Source organism: Clytia hemisphaerica, unplaced genomic scaffold, assembly GCF_902728285.1.
Source record: "Clytia hemisphaerica strain Z4C2 unplaced genomic scaffold, Clytia hemisphaerica genome assembly, whole genome shotgun sequence".
In the NCBI taxonomy this organism is placed as follows: Eukaryota; Metazoa; Cnidaria; class Hydrozoa; order Leptothecata; family Clytiidae; genus Clytia; species Clytia hemisphaerica.
The window spans coordinates 1,528,796-1,545,247 of record NW_027103300.1 but is presented as its reverse complement, the minus strand read 5'-3'; the positions used below and the strand labels follow the sequence as shown (position 1 = coordinate 1,545,247).

Sequence of the window (16,452 nt, the reverse complement as noted above, 5' to 3'; positions counted from 1 at the left end):
AAGAATTATACTATCAGCTTAGAACCAAAAATGAAAATTCTAACATTAGAGGCAAAAAAGGTTAATTTTTCCCTTCTTTTATTTTCAACAAAATCCCCTAAAGGTGTTTTTCTCAGAAAACAAGAATTATGACACATCTTACGTCTTTTTCTCAAATTTAGTAAAACTATGGAATAAAAATAACTAGGTCACAGTGTAGATCTAAACCACACTGAAACGACCGCCTTCCATCACGCATCACGCTCGCGAAAGAGCACACGCACATTATTAACGCTTAAATGTCATCTCCAGTACATTTTAGATTATTCATTGAGAACAGATTACAATATAGTCATTTTTCATGTCTCGATTATTCAATTCCAAATAAAAGACATTCAGGGGAAAAAAAGAGAAACACCTGGGTAATCTAGTTAAAAAAAACCGAAAGTAAATGGTAGACAAAGTGATAAGCCATGGCAAAACGAGATTAGCGTACCACTATGACAAAAACCGCCTCCGGCGGTCGATAAGTTGACATTGAGTAAGAGCCATTTTATTAAATTTCTCACGCGCAAAAAACTTCTCTAAGATAGATATAATATAGCATCATTTTTATTCCTGCTGCACATATACGATCGAAGACGGGAAAAAGTTCTTTTCTTCATTATCGCTTTTTCTTTTTAGCAATATTCAATGGGGTTTTCCAGAAAATGTCAATACATGGGGGGTGGAGGATATAGTGTCCGGGGGGGGGGGTAGTGAAAAATCTTCAAAATTTTCCCTGTCCGGGGGGGGGGGTAAATTTGCTCTGTTTGGGAATCATTTTGCTCGGTCGGTTTGAGGGTTATTTTGAATGTCTAGGCCGTCAACTGACGCTTGTCCGGGGGGTCAAACATGCTGTTCGGGGGTCAAAATTCACAATCTCCGGGGTGTAAATTTCAAAAAATTGTTATAAATATCCTCAACCCCCATGTCCAAATATTTTCTGCAGAAGCCCAAATCAATAACATAAAAAAGTAATATATCGTCACATCAACTCCACATTCTCTTGATTGTCTTCACCAGTTCCATTCTTCTTTGGTAAGCGGTAAAATTTGATGGATAATATCATAAAAAATATGGAAATAATTTTGGTGAGAAAAGCCAACGCCATTAGATAGTACCTGTAGAATGAAAAAAAGGAATTTATGTAATAATAGTTTTATCGTACGAATGATACAGACTCAATGATCCCTTTTACTATGAGAAAACACCCCTGTCTCAAAGCACCGGTGGCAGTTTTTATATCAGTGACACGCCCTTCTCACAGACCCAGTGGATTTCTATAGCCAGTGGGGATAAAAACAACAGAAAAAAAACATAATGGGGATTGATATTCCCATATTCTTATGGTTGGAAGATAATCTCCCACTGGGGACGATATCTTAGCTAATTTTTCCAGTGCGAAGGGGTCCCAGTGGGTCTGTGAGCAGGGGGTGTTCAGTGGGGATGAAAATTGTTGTCTAAATTCCAATGGAGTAGAAATTCTATTGTTACCTGCTCAAAAATTGTAGTTAGTGTGACTTTGGAGTACAATATTTTTTCATTGAATTTAAAGTGGGATGAAATCAAAGTCAATTGCGAAGTGGGGCTGAAATTGTTAGGTATTTTTCCACTGAGGACGAAATTTGGAGAAATTTTCCAGTGGGCAGTGCAGACGTTTATGACATATTCATTATCTTTTGATAAAACAAAGACAATAATTACAGTGTCGTAAAAACCGCTCTCATCCATAAACTTTGCAGGGTATCTCGCTACGCCTATGGACACAGTCATGTTTTTAGTTGCGTTTGAGACAAATAAGCATTTATTGTAGACACCCCTGTGTCACAGACCCGCTGTGACCCTAGCCCCACTGGGTAATGGCTGAAATTTCATCCCTGGTGGGAAAATACCCTGAAATCTCACCCCCGCTTGGTGGATATTGATTTCGATTTCGATTTCGTTCCCATTAGAAATTCAAAGTTTAAAAATTGCACCCCAAAACCATCCCCACTGGATTTTTAACCTTGAAACAATAGAATTTCTATCCACCCCTGAGGAGAAAGGCTCCACCGGGGCTGTTAGACAGGAGTGTTTGTAGTGTCAGTTGGATGGGCTTTTCCAGCCTTTCAGGAACACACTCATGAAGATGAGAGAGCTTTATAATGTCACCCACGAATACGGTCAAATATCTAAGTACTTCAGTTTATTCTCTCTCTATTGATCTTCAAAGAATGAAGATTTTTCGTCGAATTAAAGAAATATTATGGAGGGGGTTGAATAGGTACCCTCCCATCTGACACACAATATTGTTTTAAATAATCTTCAAAACGTCTATATAACGTTTAGATGAATTTTGAACCAACGTTGTGTTGCAACTGGGCATCCCCGTACCTCTTTTAATGCTTACTCTTGTCTCCCGAATAGACGTCCCCCCGCTAATTGTTAAGATAAAAAAGAATCCAGCCCCCTGCTCTTATTAAGATCCCCCCGCTAATTAAATTCGAATAATTCAATATTTTATTACAGTGTAGGTAGACCTTAAACTTGTTAAAAATTTCCTTTTTGTTAGTATTGGCTCTTATTTTACGTGTTCATTTGTTAAAGTTTCTTTTTTGTTGTTGAAATTGATATCAGTTAAAAAAAATTCCGTCTTCATTCCCTCCTCCCATTCCATCCCCCCCGCTTATTAGAATTTAGAAAATTTTCCTACCCCCCTGCTTATTCGGACCCCTGTCTATTCGGGAGGCAAGAGTAAGTTATTTACCATGCCGCACTCTCTCCCCGCATCGAGATATTTATAAAAACTCTTACTTGAATTTGTGGTTGTCGTATTCCAAGCAGCTCGTAGTTTGTCCTGTACATTCATCAACATGCCATAATTCACAACTTCGATCGATAAGACTTCCAAAGAAAGGACTAGCTGGTATAAAACCAAGAAATCTCACTACTGTTTGTTGTAAACCTTGTCCTAAGGAGCCTTGACCTTCAGGAATTAACCTATGAAGTACAGTAGCGTGGTGGCAGGGGGGGCAGGGGGGGCAGCTGCCCCCCCAGCGAAGGTTTTTTTGGGGGGCGCCAAAAACGATAGGGGCGCCAAAAAGAAATTTTTGCGCCCTTTTACTTTATGATTACTTTGATTTTAGCGCCCCTTTCGGTTTTAGCGCCCTTTCGTTTATTTCGAGTATTCATGTAAGTTATTTGAAAACTTTAAAAATTTTTTAGCTCGCTTCGCTCGCAGGTTTAACCTTCATACAATATGAATTTTTTAACTTTAATTTTTGGAAGAAAAAATTTTGGAAAACAAATCGATACTCTCCCCAATAGGAAACTAATGTTCTATTATAGTAGTCCGTAACATTTTATGTTTACTTTTTTTGGACCTACCCTGGAGGTCCTCTACCCTGGAGGTCCTATGAATTAACCTTTGTCCGTTCGTTCGTTCGTTCGTTCGTCCGTCCGTTCGTTCGTTACCAGCTTTTCTCGAGATTGGCTCATTAGTTTTTGCTGATTTTTGGCACAAAGATGCAAAATGGCAATGCCCAAAATGTGACGGAGCCCGATTTCCGAAAAAAATTCATTTCCGGCCGAAAATGCCGAAAATGTGCCGGAAAAACCGATTTTTTGGCTTTTTCTCGAGATTTCATCATTAGTTTTTTCTGATTTTTTGCACAAAGATACGTATTAGCAATGCTCAAAACATGGCCGAGTCCGATTTTCGAGAAAAATTCTGTTCCGGCCGAAAATGCCGGAAATAAGCCGGAAATCACCGTTTTTGCAGATTTTCATCGGACTTTTTCCTTTTATTTCGTTGTTTTTTCACACAAAAACATTATTAATAGCAATGCCCACCATCAAGCATGGTTCAATTGTCAATAAAACTGATTTTTGAAGCCGGAACTTTCTAAAAATCGCCGGAACAGCCTATTTTCGCTGGAAAGTGGTATTTCTTGTATTTCTCGAGCTGTATTTTATATTTTTCTGTGAAATTTTGCACACTGATACAAAATGTCAATATCTAAAATGTGACGGAATAAAATATATTGTCGATAGCAATTCCCAATATTTTCTAAAAATTGTAGGAGCAGCCGATTGTCGTGCCGGAAAAACGGATTTTCTTCAATTTCTCGAGTCTTACTCACATTTCATTTCATTCATGATTTTTTATTCTATTCTTTCGCTCGATGTTTCATTCGTTTACTCGTTCGTTCGTTCGCTCGTTTTTCAGGATCTTTTTTATAATGTCTATGTTTTCTCTTATTTGGTAACTTTCATCAGGTAGGTCCAATCAGCATCCAGCTTGTTTTTTTTGCGATTCACAATTGTTGATTTAAGACTATTCTGAAAGTGAGTGTCTGGGATTTCCGAGACACAGAAAGTGTCATTGAAAGTAAAAAGATTATTTGCACATCGTAAAACTACAGTCAGTAAAATAGAGATAGCCAAAGAGAGAGTCTGATGAAAAGTAGCAAAAGTTTCTCTACCGAATACAAACATCATTCCTATTCAATCTTGTCATTTATTATATAGACTCCTAAACTTCTATTCAATAAATTCAAAAATCTATAACTTTCCTAGTTCATTTTGTTTGATTTATTTGAGGAAGACCAAAGTCAAATTGCAAAACTGGATTAAAGAAAGGTAGATGAAAAAAGGAGGACTGGCCAATTGCGGGGGGGGGGCGCTAAAGGCAAAGTTTACAATTTTGCCTCCCCAGCCTCGACCTAGCCACCACGCTACTGATGAAGTAAATAATTTCTCTTCGTGATTAACATATTATGATGAAAGTAAGTTTACAACCACAGTCGTCGATAGCTATATAGGGCATTATATTTTGCATTGCAGTTTGAAATAGATTTTGGCCATATAGGTGGTTTTAGACCATGTCGAATTTATCAGATGAATAGATTTATAATTGTAATTTCATTCTCTTATGACGAGCGTTGCACTCCTCCACATGTTTCCGACGTACTAGCTCTTGTCTTAATTCCGGTAGTGGAGGGCGCCACTCTTTTCTCCCTGTATTGCTCCACTTACCCTTGATCCTACTCTTATTAATTGCTGAGCATCAAGCAGAGAGGCATAAAGTACCATCTTGGGAATCTTTGGTATGATCCTGCTGAGGGTTGAACCCACAACCTTGCGCACCGTAGCTGGATGCTCTACCACTGCACTACGGTCACTCAACATGATGAAGACAGTTTTAATATAGATGTTTTTTTTTATAAGCAAGTGTATGCCCCTTGGTCAGGCTCAAGTATGCTTAAGCCTTCAAAGCATCCAGACATGGAATATGCTTATTATATGCTTAAGAATTATTATGCTTTTGATTCACCCAACCAAATTTTTTAATAAAATCTTTAAAATTTTGTTAATATTCGATTCAAAAAGCATTTAAATTTATGAGCAGTGGAATGTGGCTAGCCATGGAATGTCTTTTTTTACATAACCACTTGCAAACCTTTTTGAATAGAAAGAGATTGCGACTACTTGAAAAAATATTTCAGGCTAGCGTATATGCTTATGTTATGCTTAGGAAATCTGCAAATCTGAGCCTTCGTATGCTTATAAGCGTTATGCTTATAAAAAAAAACATGTAAGGAATATTGTTTTTAGGAATAAAAATAATAAAAAAATATTAGATAATGAAGGAATTATTGGACCGGAGCAACGGAAATTGCCAAAAAAGATTCCTCTATAACCGCATTTTAACCGATGCAGAATTTGTTGATCTGGATCTGGTGACGGAGACACTTCATGTTTACAAGATTCTAAAAGCCGATTTCACAGATAGATACTAGTTAATTAAATAAATACTTAATTCATTGGAGATGACCAATTTTCTTATGTAAGACAACCTGGAAACATTCGTGACAATTCTTGGCGCAAAAAGATGGAATCTATTATCTCCAACACTGCCGAAAGATAACGGTGGATGAATATTTTAACATAATTTGATTTAAAAAAATTGTATTTCGTTACCTGAAGTATGCTTGAGCTTTAGGAACATTTGTTACGAAAGTGAAAAAGAGATTGAAAAAGATCAGGATCATGAAGTAAGGTAATTGTGAACATTCAGGCATGCAGCGACCATCTACCATCTTTATTTTTGTATCTTGTGGGAGACAAGTGCAGTTAGCGTATACCTAAAAATTCAGAAAGAAATGATTTATTGGATTTATTATACACGCTTTTTTTATAAGAATATCTTCTATAAGAATACCAGGGTGAAAATTGGCCAAATCGTAAGAATACCCTAAGAATATCCTCTTGGGTGAATTTCACAGAGTTTGATAAGAATACAGTCATTTTGTATTGGTTAACAGAAAAAAACTGCTTCCTTTGTTAGAGATAAATTGAAGCTTTGAGGAAGAAATGTAATTTTAACCCAAATGTTCACTCAAAAGTCTAAAATAGTAAGAATACGTTAAGAATATTTCAACCTCAAATTTGGCACTTTGGTAACTATTACATATTGTGCTAAATAAACAAGAAATTGTTTTTCTTTTCCTCTTTCTGTGAATTAAAATCAATTAAAATTGATGAGTATAAGTAAACGATATTACTCTCATTTACATGCAAAACCTTTAAGTCCCCGTTACGCCTCCAACACCTTTGTGTTACAGACCCACTGGGACGCCCAGCCCCACTGGGCAATTTGGTCCCCGGTGGGAAATTGATTTTGATTTCCTTCCCACTCGAAAATCAATGTATAAAAATTGCACTCCAAAACCATCCCCCACTGGATTTTTTAACCTTGAAACAATAATATTCTCATCCCCACAGAAGAAAAAAGTTCCACCGGGGCTGTGAGACAGGGGTATCCTCTTGGAAAAATCATCCCCAAAGACTGTCGGACTCCTTAACCCCCTTTTCCGCAGTACTTACTCCATCTGCGAAATGTTGAGAAGAACATCCAGCATGACACGGAGAATAAAATGTTCGTTGATCCAACACAGAGCAGACTGGCTTATAGAATTTCATACTGCATTGGCAATTTTGGTTACATTGATCATCTATTGATAATTCTGCTGATGAGCTGAAAAGCGAAAGATTAAAAAGATTCAAGTGAGAATCACATGTATTCTACTCTTAGGTTCCAAATAAACCGGGAAGGAAGGTTCGAAAAAACGGGGGGGGGGTCGAATAAAAGGGGGGTTGGGAAATTTTCAAAATTTTAATAAAATTGCCAAGGGGGGTGAGAAATTGTAATTACGAAAAATAAAAAATAAGATAAAAATGTAATAGTTATCGGACTTATAATTCAAATGAGAATCACCTTTAATCTAAATGGTTCTCCCGGCTGGCACTAAATGGGCAATTCAATTTTTATTCCATACATGGGTATTGACGAACTTTTCCAGGGGGTGTCTGAGCCTTGATTTTCCAAGGGGTTTTTGTTCATTTTCAGATTTCCAAGGGGGTTACTAAAGGTTTCTAGGGGGTTCTCTCCTTCTAAACTGACATCAATACAATCATTTTCCAGGGTCCTGTTTTACAAAATTTCACCGTCGACCCCCTAATTTCCAGGATTAGTTTGCTAGCTCATCGTTGAAAAAACGTTGTGTGGCAACTGGGAATTACAATTTGTATACTTAGGACTTCTAACCAAAACCACATGCTGAACCTTTTCACGATATGTAGAAATCTTTCGGTGAAACTTATTGACTTTTGAATGATTTTTGAATGTTTTAATGATCAGGTGCTTTAATAAAAGGCTATGTCGACCAGTCGTTAAGTTGAGACTCTAAAAAATAATTCACTGACCTTTGTCAACAGCTGGTACATTTGCTGTCACGAATTGTCTAAATGTATTTAGTAAAAGACCCCCCAGCGGTAAGTCTGATCACAGTATCACACAATTTTTTGTCTTCAGAAAATCAGAAAAAAATTTGGATAGTGACGCATCCCTTTGAAAAAATCTAAATAACGGATCACAGCTCAAAAAATCTTTCAAATCACGATCACGTTTTGACCTTTCATCACGCAATCACGAAGAAAAAATTTCAAGATCACACATAATCACGCAAGAAGAAGGTCCCTATCATGCCATCGTGAAAAACGCTTGGGGAGGCCTCTAGAAAAGTGGGAATAAAAATCTTCCTTTATTTACCTGTTATAATACGGCGAAGTTGCTCCAACAATATCACGGCTATCGCACCCCATCAACAAGCCAAGCATGAAGACAGTTGAGGCACACAATGCGACTAAATTGAAGATCAACAACTTTCTTCCATTGAAAGAAAACCTTCGGCAAAGGTAACCACCGATTAAAATACCAAGAACAGAACCTGAAAAAAAATGAAAAGATGGTTGGAATTTTAATAGCAATAGCGTAAATAAGAGTAGCCCGGTTCCTTCCCACAAACCAAATTCATCATCTCTTTTAAAATAAATACGCTGTAAAAAGTGGCTTTTGTATAACAGGCTAAAATAAGGTTGACAAGATTTCCACTGTTTCCTGCTGAGTTGTGAATTGATAGGAATCCGAATCAATAGATAAAAGAATTGGTTTTGTCAGTTGTATACCTAAGCAGGATTATTATAGAAAAGGTCTAAAAAAGACCCTTACCTGGTAAGATAGCAAATCCGACGTAAGAGGCTGCACTGGATGCGGTCAAATAAAATTGCGTTTCTAAGTATTTAGGTAAGAATACTGAAAATCCTGAAATGGTCAGACTTTCAATAGCTACCGATAAAATCAAGCACATGAATGGTTTGTTTCTTAAAAGTTTTTTAAACGATGGTACGAAGTCTTTCAAATCGTGTTTTAAGTCTTTATCTTTGCGTATAGTGTCCACGTGTTTCTTTTTTGCCTCGATGACCCGCCACGTGTTAGGAAATTCGCTTGCAAAACCAAGCATAGGGAGAATTGGTATGAATGTAATAATCGAGCCAATAACAAATGAGATCCACCAAGCTCCGACCCAATTTCGATTGGTTGGTTTGAGGTTTGACTGTGAAGGCTAAGACATAATGAATATACTTAAAGAAACTTTATAACTCTTTAAATTGATAACAAGCAGCACGCTTATTTCTAATCTCATAACAGATCATCTATACAACTTTTCAAATGTAGCCACCAATTACCGCGTGTTTTTTTTTTTTTTTTCGTTTTATCACCCTTAAACCCTTTAACTGCCGAAGTCGGCATATGCCAACATGAGCATTTTCGATTTCTTTGCCGATGTCGGGATTTGCTGGCATGGGAACTTTCCATTTCTTTGCCATTGTCTTAACACTTCTACAAAGATTTTGTATTAGATGGTTTGAAATGAAAAAATATAATAGTTAAAAAGCTTTTCTATGTTGAGAAATAATTATTCAACAATGTTCCACTCAAAATTATAGTCCTTGGCTGATACTTCATATTTTATTCAGAAAATGAAGTCAAAATCTCTACCTTTTGCCCGTGTCGACATATGCCTACATCTGGCAAATAGGGTCGAACCTTCTTTTTTCCCCGTGGCAAATAGGTCGAACCTTAGAAGATACGAACGGCAGTTAAAGGGTTAACTCGATCCAATCCTTTTTTTTTAACATTTTTCTATTATCTTTAGGTGCGAAAAAAAGACTGGGACGGTTTTAGGGTGGTAAAACGGACAAAAAAATGCACGCACAGCTATTGGCGGCGACGGTCGAAAACTTTATTCTATGCATAGTATCGCGCTCTGCACTAACGAGATACAGCGAATATGACAAGCTGACCTGGTTGTTCAACCAAAACAATCCGAGCCACGTTGCTTTTTGCTTGAAAACGAGCGACTGGATTCTAATATTTAATTTTGATATTGGCGCTTGATTTTGTTCAATTGTTTTGCTTTAGCCGATCACCACCCTCAAAAGCTCATTTAATGTTCAATGCCAAATCTGGATGTAAAAGATCAAAGCAGTGCGCCAACCTGGTCGGATTTTCTTACGGAGTCATAGCCTTAAGGAGTAAATACGTACCATACACAGAATATCAGTCTATGCTTGGAGATAAGCTTTTATACAAACAATGAACAAAAAAAACATGGGATTCAAAATTTGCTAGAGAAAGATACACCTCTTTGGTATGTCTGCAAGCTTAAGATTGAAAATCAAGCTTTTGGGGAAGGAGGTTTTTGGAGCCCTAGGAAAGCTGCCCAAGGTCTGAAAAAGGTATCCTAAATTTTGGTACAAACCTGGAGCTTACTTTTGCCCAATAGTACACCCAATTCTCACAGACCCGGTTGGATTTTATCAGCCAAAGGGGTAAAGATAACAGACCAAACTTAATGGGGATTGCTATTGCCATGTTTCTTTTTTGGCTGGGGATTTAAATTCCATTGTTTTCTGGCCAAAAAATTCAGTAGGGATTGAAAAAATAACACAATATTTTGCAATGAGGATTTCCCTACCTGATTATTCTCAGATTATTCTCAGACAAAAATTAGAGTGTAATTTTCCAATGGGGATAATATTTTGGCCAATTTTTCCAGTGGAAAGGGTTCCCAGTAGGTCTGCGAGAAGGAAGTGTAATAGAACCCTCTAATATGTCCACTACAACGAAAATATCAAGCCTACTATCACGTTTGATGGTAAAAAAATATTTTTGAAATAGTTTTAAAGAAAATATAGCTTGTAAACCTACCTGTTTGATATCGACATAGATATTTAAAATCGGATTTCCAGCTACAAATCCAATAGCCGGTCCTAGAAACCCAATAACAGCAAAAACTGCAAAATATAAACTACTCTGTTTTCTCGTCGTAATGTGGTCTATATGTGCCGCTCCCAATGAATAAAGTGGCGTAACTCCAATCCCGAGGAGCGCGTAACCTAACAAAAATATCGGTAGAACATTAATGTCGTCATCTATATTTGTACTTTCAGTATTACAGTCTTTTGATACTGTTGAAGTTGTGTTGGCTCGACAGAAATCTGTATCCATGGCAACTCCAGCTTGGTATAATGGTACCACATACTGTGGAATGGAGATTGTTAAGAATCCAATTGAAGAGATGAAACAACCGATAGCAATGGTAAGTGGACGATGTTTATGTCCGATATAACAGACGAATATAGCAACTACACCGGCTACGAAATGTTGAGTCATTGTAAATAGTGCAATTTGCGTGGATTTGAAACCATATCGTTTCTCAATGCTGGTCAACATGGTATTATTAAGTCCCGTGGCTGCAAAACCAAAGTTAAAAATAACAATACATTGAACGATTAAAAAGTAAACAGGTTTATTGAGAATTTGAAGACAGTCCGGCTCAATAGGGCCGAACCCGTATCGCTTGGTCCGAGTGTTACGGTTTTCATCGGTAGGACTTCCATCTGTAATTGTTGTTTGAAGATTGTTAAATTCGTCGACTTCTTCTTGTTGGGAGTCTCCATCTGATTCGGTAATAAGTAAAGGAGTATTCATGTTAATACGTTTATTTTAGGTTAAGATCTATAAGTAAGTAAGTAAGTAAGTAAATAAGTTTGCGACCGCAGTCAAGGGCTCCCTTTTCTCTAGCTGTTTACCCGAAAGTAGGGGGGGCGCCACTCCTTTCCCTGGATTTCTCCACTTACCCTAGATCCGTTTCTTTAGTTCCTGAGCATCAAGTAGAGAGGCATTAAGTACCATTTTGGGAATCTTTGGTATGACCCGGGGGAATAAGAAAGCTCAGTTTCACAGTTGTTGAACGGTTACTGAGTTCTTTCTTCAGTCCAGATATTATAATCTATCAGACAAATTGTAAAATATCGTTGACATTTGTTAGGCTTTCTTGTCAAAATAAGATAAATTATTGTTACACCTTTTTCTCACAGACCCAGTTAAACCTCATCCTACTGGAAAAATTGGCCAAAATATTGTTTCTAGCGGAAAACTGCACTCTAATTCTTGTCTCTCATCCTTGAAAATACTTAAATTTATAAATCTTCACTGCAAAATATTGTGCTAAATTTTCTATCCTTAATAAATTTTATCACTTGAAAGCAATGAAATTCAACTCCCCAGCCATTTATTATTTCTACTCCCACTGGCTGTGAAAAATCCTACGGGGACTGTGAGAAGGGGTGTATTACGACCATACACATCATATACGTTTTTTAATAAGAACATCAAAAATTTTTGAAGCCTTCGGACGTTTTTAACTTTTCGGATTTTCAGTCCAAAAATGTTTTTTTTTCACCATTTTGTGAGTATGTGTGCCTTTTTTCCTAAGAAATCGGATGTGTTTAAGAGTCCACAAAGCCTTCAAATGTTATTATCGTTCTTAAGATTTTGGACATCGAAGTCTTATGCTCTTATATAGTTCGTTCTCATAAAAAATATGAACCACGTAATCTAACAGCTGAAACACGGTACAAACTTGGTACCATCATGGAAATACTAATGCCATAAAAAAGTCTGATCTTCAATCTTTTCTCAGTAATCGATTAACGGTAATTATACTTATAATGATATTAACAAATAATGACAGTGTCATAAAAACTTGCCCCCCCCACTAATTTTGTGCCTTTCTTGTCAACGCTACTGACTTTTTTCACCTAACTTTTCAGTAGTTGAATAGTCTAAGATATAAGATCTAATCTAAACACCCCTTTCTCACAGAGCCACTGGGACCCCTTCCCGCTAGAAAAATTGGCCAAAATATCATCCCCAGTTGAAAATTATACCCTGATTTTTGATGTTCCCGCTGAAAATAACTAGTTAACAATCCTCACTGGAAAATATTGTCCTTTTTTTTCCATCCCACTGGATTTTCTGGCTTGAAAACAATGGAATTCAAATCCTCAGCCATAAGAAAGCATGGAATTGTCAATCCCCATCCAGTTTTGGGCCGTTTTCATAGTCGTAGCGAGATACCCTGCAAAATTTTTGGATGAGAGCGGTTTTTACCACACTGTAATTGATGTCTTTGTTTTATCAAAAGATAATGAATTTATGTCATAAACATTTGCACTCTCTCATAAATCTTTCAGGGTATCTCGCTACGCCTATGCCGTTTTTTTTTCACCCCCACTGGCTGAAAAAAATCAACCAGGTTTGTTAGAAAGGGGGTGTATCTAATCTAAAAGTAAGATCTATCTAGTCAAAATTAGCTAATATATCTGTCCACGAAGTAGTACTTTTATTGTTTCTAAAATGTCGATGGGGGGGGGGTAATTGGGCAAGATGGGTTACGGGGATGCTCCGCTGGTCAGGGTACCTTTTTTAACCTCCACGAGTCCCAGGTAGGGTCGCAAAAACACCAAAACAGAAAAATCAGTCCCTCGTAGGGTGCCTATTTTTGGAAAATTTGGGGGGAAAGTAGAAAATTTGAGAAAATTTTGGAATTTCAGTCCCATTCAGGGTCACTTTTTTCGCAAATTTCGGAGTACCCCCGTCGGTCAACAAGGGTAGTACCCTCCCCCCGGGTTATAAAGTTAAAGGGAGGTGTATCTAATCTAAAACTAAAATAAGATTTATCTAGTCAAAATTAGCTAATATCTATCTTTCGAAGTATTACTTTTATTGTTTCCAAAATGGCATAGACTGACGATTTTAGAACAGACCAATTTTAACAAAAATCATTTAGATTAGTATAGTGTAGATCTCCAGGTTATAACATGGTTATACCAAACTCCATCCAGAACACATATACCATTTCTAAACAAAAAACACAACTTTTTCTTTCTCTCCATTACAGATATAAAAACTACATAATTGTCTGATAAAAAGATTACAATTTTTTATAAGAAATACATGGGTATTATATCTTTGCATTGTTCGAAATCGATTTTGTCTATAGGTTTTTTTGATGTTATAAATCAGATCTTTTTCAACAAATTATGCTTTCATTTTGTCGTTATAACAACAACAGTGAGGGGAACTTTTGTAAAACTAAAATGGTTGCCAAATTCTCATCTATAGGTATAATATTCAAATAAGGAACGTACAATTGACTTGGCGTCATTTCTTACTTGAAAAAAAATTATCGTTTAAAGTAATTACGACTAATAAGGATACGTGGTAATTAAAATATAATTATCTGTTTCGATTATTTCAACGCTAGAGGAAGACTTTTTCACTCATTTTAAAGCGTTTGAAGGAGCTAAGACTGAGTAAAGAGATGACGCCGTGTATTTCCCACTTCAAGATGCTAGATTCAGCTCACTAACCCTGTAGCAAATCCGATAAGTATGTTTTCCCAAAACTTCAGTCAATAAAATTCGTTCGAAATTTCAAAAATTAAGACCCGATAAGGAAGTGAATTACTTTTTTTTTAGCGGCTTTCAGGAAGTTTGATTGGGTGTAAAAAAGTGAATCTGTTTTTTCACATATACCCAGAACTTTCATTTTTTTGTCAAGTTCAAACATGAGGATTCAGTGCCAAAACTACTATGTGCATATTTTAAAGTTTCACATTTTTCTGAATGAGATATATTGAAGATTCTATTTTAGCTCCTCGAGGCTCTAAATTTTAATAAACCCTTTGCCAGGTACACCCCTGTATCACAGACCCAGTGGGAACCCTAGAAAATTTTGCTAAAATTTTGTCCTCGATGGAAATAATAACCTAAGATTTCAACCCCATTGGATTAATTTCCCTGTGAACAATGGAATTTTTATCCCTATTTGGATTTTGATAGAAATCTTCGTCCCCATATTTGGAAAGATGTTTCACCGGGTCTGTGATGGGTGTCCAGGAGATAGAAAAGTCAACCCTCTGCCACATCATGAACTATTTTCAAAAAAAACAAATTCAACTGAAACAGTATTTAAATTTATCACTGAAATCAATTCTTCACCACTCGAAATAAGCTAGTACACTATATTGTACTTGAAATTAATCTCCTACTTTCTTTGTTTATCAATAATTTATCAGGAACAAGCAATCATTTTCATGATTTTCTCAGTGGGAGTCAAGATAATATCTTAATATTCATTCTATGATATTGATTGTTCTTTTCTTACCGTCCTCTTTAGATATTGAAAGATTCCCTTGCAAAAGAGACACCTCCTGAAAAAACTATCATGATAAATAGCCTATCCAATGCCACTTTCTAAGTGATTTTACACACTCCTGTATAACTAACCCACTGTGACCTCAGCCTTGCTGGAAAATTTGGCTAAAATTTCGTTCACGGTGGGAGAGTACCCTGGAAATTCAGCCCCACTGAGAAATTGACTTTGATTTCACACCGACTTGAAATTCAATGTTTGAAAATTGCACATTAAAACAACTGGATTTTGTAACCTTTCAGTAATCCCCATTGGGATTTCAATAGGAATTTTTATTCCCGCTGATGAAAAAAGTTCGACCGGGGCTGTGAGACTGAGATGTCTTTACGATCTTTAGTATGCTGCATTTATTTGTAAAGGCTTGGGGACACGAGAATTTTTTTTCGCGATGGTGCAATGCAACATGCTCTATTGCACCAACACAAGGGAAAAAGTGCGTGTCCCATGGTTTCTTTTTTTGTTTTATGGGACTAAAAGTGATTGAATTTCCCAAAAGACAAGCTGATTTTGTCCCGGGGACAATGGAACAAAATCGATTCAAACAAAAAACATTCGGGCAAAAGTGAGATTTCACTTTTAATGGTTGAAAAAAAAGAAGCCTTAAGCTCTTATTTTATATTTAACTCTTGGACAATATGCGACCGTAGCATGAAGGTAGAGCATCCAGGTACGGTGCGTATGGTTGTGGGTTCGATTCCTCTCTGCTTGCTACTCAGCAACTAGAGACGGATCAAGGGTAAGTGGAGAAATCCAGAGAAAGGTGTGGCGCCCTGCCTGCCCTACCTTCGGGTAGACAGCTATACGAAAAGGGAGCCTTCGGGTGGCCCTCGACTGCGGTCGCAAACTTACTTACTTACCTGGACAATAAAAAAATGAAAAATAAAAATGCTCACCATTTTTCAAACTTTCGTCGACCCCATTTTGATAAAGCATTGACGACGATTCCATTGTTTCTTCAAAATGAGGCTTGATTTGTATGGAAGCGAGGTTGAATTTTCATCAAAAGCAAAAAGTACGATGACATTATTTTCATTACAGTATGTGGCCCCCAAAACGGCGATCAAATTTGAAAATTTCTCTCAAATCTAGAGGAAAAGAGATTTTACAAAAATTTTGCTGCATGAAAACCTTTAACATCTCTACTTTATTTCCTGGAAGTTCTTTTTCAAAATTTTCAATTTCAACAATATTTTTCAATCGCTTAAAGATAGGTAGCTTTTTTCTAATGGCCCCCAAAACGGAGGTTTGAAATTTTAGCGATTTCTCGAGATATCTTTAAGATATGAATACAAAATTTTGACCATAGTTTTGAAATATGATTTAGAGGGTTTTAGCCATAAATTTATTTGATAAAATTTTTACAGTATACCCCTGGTTGTCAAAATGCAGGTTTGGGGCCCCCAAAACGGAGGTGTAGTTAAAATCAAATTATTAAGCCCAGTGGTGAAAGGGGGGAAAACTATGAACATATTTGTGTTTTCCCT

General features: G+C 36.8%; 1 protein-coding gene across 1 annotated transcript; it reads right to left on the bottom strand.

The window, feature by feature from the left end:
- Positions 1-732: 732 nt before the first annotated feature.
- LOC136811787 (solute carrier organic anion transporter family member 4C1-like) lies at positions 733-16,048 on the bottom strand. Its single transcript, XM_067068419.1, has 8 exons — positions 15,862-16,048; positions 10,616-11,367; positions 8,573-8,966; positions 8,114-8,291; positions 6,889-7,039; positions 5,983-6,146; positions 2,815-3,000; positions 733-1,142 (listed from the first exon to the last, which is right to left on the bottom strand). The coding sequence occupies exons 1-8, from the start codon at positions 15,914-15,916 to the stop codon at positions 1,007-1,009; spliced, it is 2,016 nt and encodes a 671-aa protein (XP_066924520.1). The 5' UTR covers positions 15,917-16,048; the 3' UTR covers positions 733-1,006.
- Positions 16,049-16,452: the final 404 nt, after the last annotated feature.